At 30.5% G+C, this 8,229-nt stretch overlaps 2 protein-coding genes across 7 annotated transcripts in view; both read left to right on the top strand.

Annotated features, from left to right (window-relative positions):
• The window catches only part of LOC116851155 (putative fatty acyl-CoA reductase CG5065), a 32,023-nt gene extending 28,504 nt beyond the window's left edge, over window positions 1-3,519 (top strand). For 5 of the 6 annotated variants that reach the window (XM_032830277.1, XM_032830278.1, XM_032830276.1 and 2 more), the window contains exons 5-11: window positions 245-370; window positions 441-592; window positions 689-798; window positions 999-1,197; window positions 1,484-1,726; window positions 1,793-2,050; window positions 2,952-3,519. In XM_032830277.1, coding sequence (XP_032686168.1) covers window positions 245-370; window positions 441-592; window positions 689-798; window positions 999-1,197; window positions 1,484-1,726; window positions 1,793-2,050; window positions 2,952-3,027 — 1,164 coding nt within the window. In that variant the 3' untranslated portion in view covers window positions 3,028-3,519. The remainder of the gene's footprint in view (window positions 1-244; window positions 371-440; window positions 593-688; window positions 799-998; window positions 1,198-1,483; window positions 1,727-1,792; window positions 2,051-2,951) is intronic. The other variant, XR_004379529.1, reaches the window with a different exon arrangement.
• Window positions 3,520-6,389: 2,870 nt separating this feature from the next.
• Window positions 6,390-8,223, top strand: LOC116851196. The gene is made up of 2 exons (XM_032830389.1): window positions 6,390-7,092; window positions 7,375-8,223. The coding sequence occupies exons 1-2, from the start codon at window positions 7,066-7,068 to the stop codon at window positions 7,723-7,725; spliced, it is 378 nt and encodes a 125-aa protein (XP_032686280.1). The 5' UTR covers window positions 6,390-7,065; the 3' UTR covers window positions 7,726-8,223.
• Window positions 8,224-8,229: the final 6 nt, after the last annotated feature.

The following is an 8,229-nucleotide window of genomic DNA, read 5'->3' as shown; positions in this document are numbered from 1 at the left end:
CTCTCTCTCTCTCTCTCTCTCTCTCTCTCTCTCTCTCTCTCTCTCTTTTAAATATTCTTGTAACTTTTACTTGCAACAATTCTACAAAATTATTTATTAATTTATATGTGTTAGATTTAGCTTCATATAGCTCTTACTTATATATTTAGCGATAGCATGTATTTTTGATCTGAGTACACCTTACATGCATATGTTTGACGCGAGTTTGATAGTAATTTTTGATTCCATTTCTATCTCATTGCAGGTATCGATAATTTTCCACTTAGCGGCGACTGTACGCTTCAATGAGGACATAAAAGTCGCTGCAAAAATAAACGTGTACGGCACCTATGCTATTTTGAACTTGGCCAAACGTATGCCAAACTTAAAGGTAATTATTCGTCTCTAAAGTTTTAATTTTTAATTAACGAGTTTGCTTTCTAATTAAAAAGTTTTTGTAGTCATTTATTCACGTATCGACTATAACTGCTCACTGCTTGCCCACGGTGACACACATAGAGGAATGTTTCTACAAATATACCATAGAATCTAAAGAATTTCTTACTCTAATGCGAACATCGTCTGAAAACACGATCGACGAGAAGATATTAAGGTGTATATTCTTATCATTTTATAATGCAATAAATAAATTGGACAAATATGTATAACTTATGTAGAAAATGAAAGTACAACTAATGATTTTTGACAGAGCTGCCGCACAGTGGCCCAACACTTATACATTCACAAAAGCAATCGCTGAAGTAGTTATTAGAGACAGCAGCGAAAGTTTGCCCATCGGAATTTTTCGGCCATCCATCGGTGAGTGACCAATTATTTCAGAAAGATTGTTAGAAATTAGATAGCCTTAATTCGTCTTTCGATCAAGTTATGAAGTATATTTATATTTTTCCAACGTTAATATTAAGACATTGACAATTTGTATTATACAAATATTTTATTTTTTCATTCTATTTAAAAATTTGTACAACATTAAAAGTTTGTATTTTTCTCTCCTTAAGTGATGAATATTGCCCGAGAACCGCTCGTGGGATGGATAGATAATTATTATGGACCAATAGGAGTGACGGTGTCTATCGCTAAAGGCCTAACAAGGTTTTTCAGGGCCGATTCTGATTGTTTAACAAATTTCGTACCTGCCGACATCACCATAAATGCTTTAATTGTTGCCGCGTGGGATGTTTTCAATCAACCGCAAAAGTATGATCCACCATGATAAGCACGTCATTTTTACAGATACGTCAAATGTAATGTAAATGTTCATACTAATGAGAATCTGGCTTCAAAGAAATGTGCTTGCATAGTTCCTCTGTTTAACTACTAAGAGATAAAATTTTCTTTATCTTTTGAAATTCCCGTGTCATGATAAAATTTTTTTCATCTCCAAAATCATCGAGCCATCGGCTGAATTTTCACTCTCACAGCGCACGCGCACGTAAATGGTTCTTACGTTTTACATTAAATTTCTTCCATTTCCTAATTGCAGGAGAGGCAACAAAATGTTAATTTATAATAGCGTATCGACAAACGACGCGCCTTTGTTTATGAGTGATTATACCAATCACATACGATTAAACGTTCGAAAATATCCGACGAAGCACTGCTATTGGATGCCAACTATTACATTGGTAAAAAATAAGATTATATACAGAATGTGTATTTGGTTCGGCCACCTGCTGCCCGCCTTATTCATACAAATCTTTCAACAATGCATAGGTGCTCGGCAAAGGTATTTGAAGATAACACCGTATGTATGGGAGTAACATTCTCGTCGACATTATTTCATCTCTTTCAGAATATGGAAATTGTACAATATGATTCACAAGTATCAGGATGCAGTTAGTTACTTTACTTTGCATAATTGGATACACAGCGATGATAACATTCAGGCGATGTGGCGAAGCATGGACAAAAATGATCAGTGTTTATTCGACTTTAACATGAAAGGTTTTGATTGGTCGAAATATTTGGATGATCATTTCAAAGGTGTGCGGCTTTACTTGCTTAAGGATGATTTAAGTACTTTGGAAGACAGTCGTATCAAATTGAAGAGGTAATACATTTTCGATTTAATAATAACATAAATAAATAATGTAACATTAAATATCGATAAAAGTGAGAGTGTATTCAATTCAACTTAAAATTATCTATAATATCAAGGAAAAAAACTGATATTTGAAGAATTCAAGGTGTCATTGACTTTTTTAAAATTTTTAATTATTTTATTTGTATGTGGAAGTGTACATGATATAAATAAATGTTCACTTTACAATCTTTTTCCCAAATAATCGAGAGCGCCTCAAAAATCTCACTGACCATTACACAAAACACTTTATATATTTGCCATTCGTATATTAAAAATTATATACGTATATTAATAATTATTATATTTATAAATAATTACATTATATTATTATACATTATTATATATTAAAATTACTTTAAATATATATTATTATATATTAAAAAATAATAATATTATTATATTTATAATTATTATATTAATATATCCGCATATTAATAATTATATACGCACGTATATGTATGCCATTCGCAGCTAAAAAGTTAACAAAAATAATACCTAGGCAATAGTTGACTTTCTAATGTGAAAAAATAATTTTAGAGAAGTTTTTGTCTCTTTGAGGTCTAGGAGTTACATTCTTTGTGCATCACTTTCAGTTTTCGTCATAGAACTCAAGGAAAACATTTTTTGCGCTGTTTAGTTCACTAAATGAAGTCAGAAAATATACAGTTTCCAGAAAGTAACGTAAGAAAATTAGCTGGACCGTAAATGTGGTTTTAGAGTTTAATGGACCTCGTTAGTGAGATTTAGTGTTAACTAAAATTGAAATGTGTTGAATCATTGACAGTTATTATGAAATACAAATATATGATGTACAAAGCGCTTTTACATATTTTTACGTTTGAGCTTAAAATAATATTATAAATTTCAGATTGTACTGGATACATCAAGTGACAAAGTTCGTGCTTACATTCATCGTCTTTATGTTGGTCTGGAAATTATTTTAAGAAATATTTTCGTAATCATGACTAATTCCAGGCGCAATTATAATATCAAATGGGCGCAATAAGCACGCATTATATAATTTTGGTGAAGGATAGTGTAAAAAAAATAGTGTTTAAATCAAAAATATATAATAATTTATGTAGAAAACACAATCAGATAAAGAACGATCTTATATATATGTACGTATGTTATACATTAAATCTTAATCTGATTAATTAACTACTTGACGAATTAAATTATATATCTTCATTCTAGATTTCTAGTTTCAACCGAACCTGGGCAATAGTTTCCTGTATGGAAACTTTGACTTTGACAGCATGTGAGCTTCACGAACACGGTCGCGTTAGTTTGTGCATATCTCCTTGCGTATTGATGTGTACTTCTCGGGAGTCAAAGTTTCTATCACTGGTGCCATAATTTTTAATTCTTTTAATTTTATATTATTATATAGTATCGCTGTGCGGCGAAGAATAAATAAATATCTCTTATTATAATTTATTCTTTTCTTTTAATCGATGAAACACATATTTATGTATAAAAAGTCAAAGTTTCCTGAGTTTTCTGTACTTCGATATATATAAAAAAAGAATAAGAAAAACATATATATGTACCAATACATAAAAGAGAAAGATGATAGACAAAATTTCGTATAAGATAGATACATTTTATTTGGCTAACTTAAATATTGGATTCTGCATTTAAAAAGAAAGCTTAAAATATACCATTATCCTCTTTGAAATGTCATGTGGTTATGGTAAAATTTAATATTTTATAAAAATATTAAATTTAATTTAATATTTTATGAAAATATTAAATTTTATCATAACCACATGACATTTCAAGGAGGATAATGGTATATTTTAAGCTTCTTTTTAAAATGCAGAATCCAATATTTAAGTTAGCCAAATAAAATGTATCTATCTTATACGAAATTTTGTCTATCATCTTTCTCTTTTATGTATTGGTACATATATATGTTTTTCTTATTCTTTTTTTATATATATCGAAGTACAGAAAACTCAGGAAACTTTGACTTTTTATACATAAATATGTGTTTCATCGATTAAAAGAAAAGAATAAATTATAATAAGAGATATTTATTTATTTTTCGCCGCACAGCGATACTATACAATAATATAAAATTAAAAGAATTAAGAATTATGGCACCAGTGATAGAAACTTTTACTCCCGAGAAGTACATATCAATACGCAAGGAGATATGCACAAACTGACTCGACCGTGTTCGTGAAGCTCACGTGCTGTCAAAGTCAAAGTTTCCATCACTGTATGCCACATATATCTTATGGATTATAAGTAGCATGCGATGTTAACCAGTAAGCTTATTGTTAAGATAGTGAAACCCTTTGTGTTTGTATTTTAAGTTTATCGTTTAGTTTAAGATTGGCGCCTAAATATAAGGGCACTTAGAGGTGTAGTAGCACGGAAAGATGCAGTGGCGCTGAGGCAGTGTCGCTGATGCGGTGTCTCTGAGGTGGCGGCGTTGATGAGGTGCTACCAAGCAGGAGAGTTGCGCATGCGTAACGATAGTAGTAGTAAGTGGTTGTAGCTCGGCAGAAAAGCAGAAATAAACGGTGTAAAATTAAGGATTGCAATTATTAACGCAAGAAACCCTCCACATATAGTCAATCACACAGGAGTTAATTCCGTAACACTTATGAAGTGTTTACACACGCCAGTGATACTAATCAAATCACTTATTGCTTTCATTTCATTGCTCTAAGACATTTTTAAATATATTTTGGTAAAACAAATTTATTAAGTTGAAATATACCCGTTGGCCAAGAGTGAATTTTATTAATACTACAATTGGAATTAAATTAAATTCTACAATATAATATAATATATTAATATAATATAATATAATATAATATACACAATATGTATAATATAATATGAGGAAAACATCTTTGATCACAGTTGAATAGCACTCGAGACAGCTCAAGTGAGGGAAGGAGACTGAAAGTCGTATCATATGTTTGTCATTTTCAACTGAGTCGCCCGAAATTCTGGGCGTACACGGGCACGTTTATGGGAGTCATCCTCTTTCAATGCTATTGGCGCTATGGAGTTAGATTTCACACTATCATAAATGTTTGAAATGAAACATGACTGGAGATATATTTCGTGTTAGTTTACATTTTAGTACGAGGAGAATGGGAGATTAATAATAACTTCTATACCTTATGTTATATAATCGTTACTTGGTATTTACTGGATTCTCAAATTATCTTATACTTCGCATTTTATTTCTATATATGTATATATTTATTACACAAGTAATTGTGTGATAAATATCAATTATACAAAAAATACCAAAACAAAAAATAAAAAAAAGCCTAAACGAAAAGTACATGTTAACTTAAACAAAGTGCAGATGTTTTAAATATTCAAAAAAGAAGTGAAATCAATATAATTAACCAAGTACGTATATGTAAGTATTTATTACACAGGTAATTCTGTGATAAATATCAATATTGTAATGTTCAGATATTTTGAATAAGAAACATTTTTTTTAATCAATTATGTTTCAGTGTTTTATGTCAATTTGTTGTTTTTATATCTATAGTTAGGATACACTATATTCCTAGTAGTACATATAGGATTCACATATGTTTTCTAAACGTATATACCATTTCATAACTGTTTGTAAAATGTTTCCCACACGTTTCTAAATTGTATTTGTTAACTGATACATTTTCATATAGTATATTGTAATTCATCATATTTTATTAATATGAATAATTGAATGTATATTGTAATTTATCATATTTTATTAATATGAATAATTGAATGTTAAAATATCGAAGTATGAAATTGAGAGAGAAAAACTTAACATCGGGGATTCGATATAGTGAAATGATACATTACGGTAGAAAACAATTAAATTCTCTGTAAATTCTATCAGTTTCAATCGCTTTCTCTTTTTCGTTTATTATTATCATAGAAATTTATTACAGATTGAATTTTAGCTATTTTTGCTGTCTTATAAGGTGACCTCGTAATTGTAATTGCAAATATGTGGGTCTCAAGTGATTATTTTATTTTATTTACGAGTTTACGCTAAACGAAAAGATACATGATCGATTTAGTATTTATTGCACACATAATATGCGTCCATTCTGATTAGTGCAGTCTATACGGAAATCTTTATAAAATTTCACCTATGAAATCTTTTCTTTCTCGCCAATTAATTTTAAATTCAGATTACATGTTTGCAATGCGGATCGCGAACTTCACAAGCGCAAATTAATATACAACTATAAGAAAATATATAAATACTTGAAATTGTAATTACAGCTTGATATGTACATCTAATAGTCGATCATAAATCTTTTCCTTTAGTCTAACGTAAATTAGTTGCTTATTGCAGCCTATATACATTACAAACGCAATCTGACGGACAAACGCGCGTCGCTTGTGTGCGTGCGTACGTATGTCTGAAAAAAAGAAAATCTGCGCGAAAATAAAAAGGGTTTTTAGCGGGCGAGATTTCGAGATCTCCGTATTGCCTGCATCAATTTTTATCAAGCTTGGTGTAAATTACGCGCGCGTTAAACATTATATGAGGAAACATTCATTAGATTTTTGATTATAGTTTTCGTGCTTGAGATATTTGACTCGGAAGATCAATCGACCCAGAAATTCCAGATAAGCTTACACGGTCGTCTTGTTTTGTTCGATACGTACTCAGCGTCGCGCCGCGACCGCGACCGCTTGATAGTATATAAGAGTCGTGCTGTTTTAGTGAAATTAGTGTCTTGTTACATACATCCACTCGCAGATAGTAGCTGAAATTAAAAGTAAAGATTACATCTGATACCGATTAAAAGTAAAAATTACATAACAAACTACATGGTTGCGCTGACAATACATACGGTATCAGTATTACTTCATGCAGGTATTGAACACAGAAACTGACAGGATGAGCGACCATTTGTTATATAACGATTTCAATCAACACAAAATTGTATATTGCGGAAACAATACCAAAAATCAAGGAACACAGATACAAACGTTCTATGCGAACCAGTCGATCTTTATTACAGGTATTTATTGTATAAGTTATTATTTTATATGTGCCCTGTGATTAATAAAGAAATGTTAAATAAAAATTGACACATACCGATATTGAGGTTTTGGAAGAGTATTCGATCTAGATCCCGGATTAACATGCGACAAAAAATGATGACTTTTATAGAAATATATTATACAAAATTTGAATAGGAGCAATAACAGATTCGGATACTGTTGCCTTAGAAACGAGAAAAATAAAATTTACAGAAACTACTTGTGATGACCGATTACAACAATTAGATGATTGTTTGCAGGAATTGCTGGTGGATGCAATTTGTTTACTTTCAACTTGTGCACTATATGATATTCTAAATAATGCAATGTTAAAACGTACCTCTCCAAATGAAATAGAACTCGTAGCTCAAGACATGATAGATTGTGTATCATATTTGAATAAAAAGATATTAAATAAGGATGATGAAGATAGTTCTCCAACAGCTGGATTAGCAAGGATCATAATTGTGAAAGTAGGAGCACGCATAATGATTAGAAGAAATATCGATGTCACTTTACGTCTTGTAAATGATACAGTTGGCACAATTACGTCAATTACACGAGGCACTAATAGAAATAAAGTAGAAAAATTAAAAATGCTGCTGCTATGAGGAGTTGAGCATATAATATATAAACAATAGAACGTTTAAGTGTTAAATTTGAAGTAATGGATAAAGCATTTGTTGTAAGAAAACAATTTCAAATATATTTAAATTATGGCATAACTACTCATAAAAGTCAAAGATTGAGTTTACATCATGCTGTTCTTGAACCTGGAAATTCCATATTTAGTTGCGGACAAATATGTGTTGCTTTTTCACGAGTGACTGCGTTAAGTGGATTACATCTTATAAATTATGATTCTTTGTCTGTAAAAGCAAATGAGTTAGCTATAATAGAATACAACAGGTTGCGACATCAGTATAGACCAGATCTTACATATATTTATATTTCGAAACAAGGCCTTAAGAAAATGCCTGATACAGTTTGGGCAGTTAAAAAAAATATTTTAGAATGTTAAATTAATGATAATGATGCTATAGATGATACTTTGTGAAATTAAAACAAATTTTATTCTATTGCTGACAATTTGAAAAAATCATACACTTTACAAG

Source organism: Odontomachus brunneus, unplaced genomic scaffold (assembly GCF_010583005.1).
Source record: "Odontomachus brunneus isolate Ranch 3 - 2012 unplaced genomic scaffold, Obru_v1 Obru_scaffold_167, whole genome shotgun sequence".
Lineage (NCBI taxonomy): Eukaryota > Metazoa > Arthropoda > Insecta > Hymenoptera > Formicidae > Odontomachus > Odontomachus brunneus.
The sequence above is the reverse complement of the archived record's forward strand: the minus strand, read 5'-3'. Positions and strand labels throughout refer to the sequence as shown.

What these genes read in the sequence shown, in the direction of transcription:
- LOC116851196 (XM_032830389.1), top strand. Translation starts at nt 7,066, where the DNA reads ATGCGAACCAGTCGATCTTTATTACAG. An exon ending in CCAGTCGATCTTTATTACAG is followed by an intron (nt 7,093 to 7,374) that starts GTATTTATTGTA and finishes GATTGTTTGCAG; the next exon opens with GAATTGCTGGTGGATGCAAT.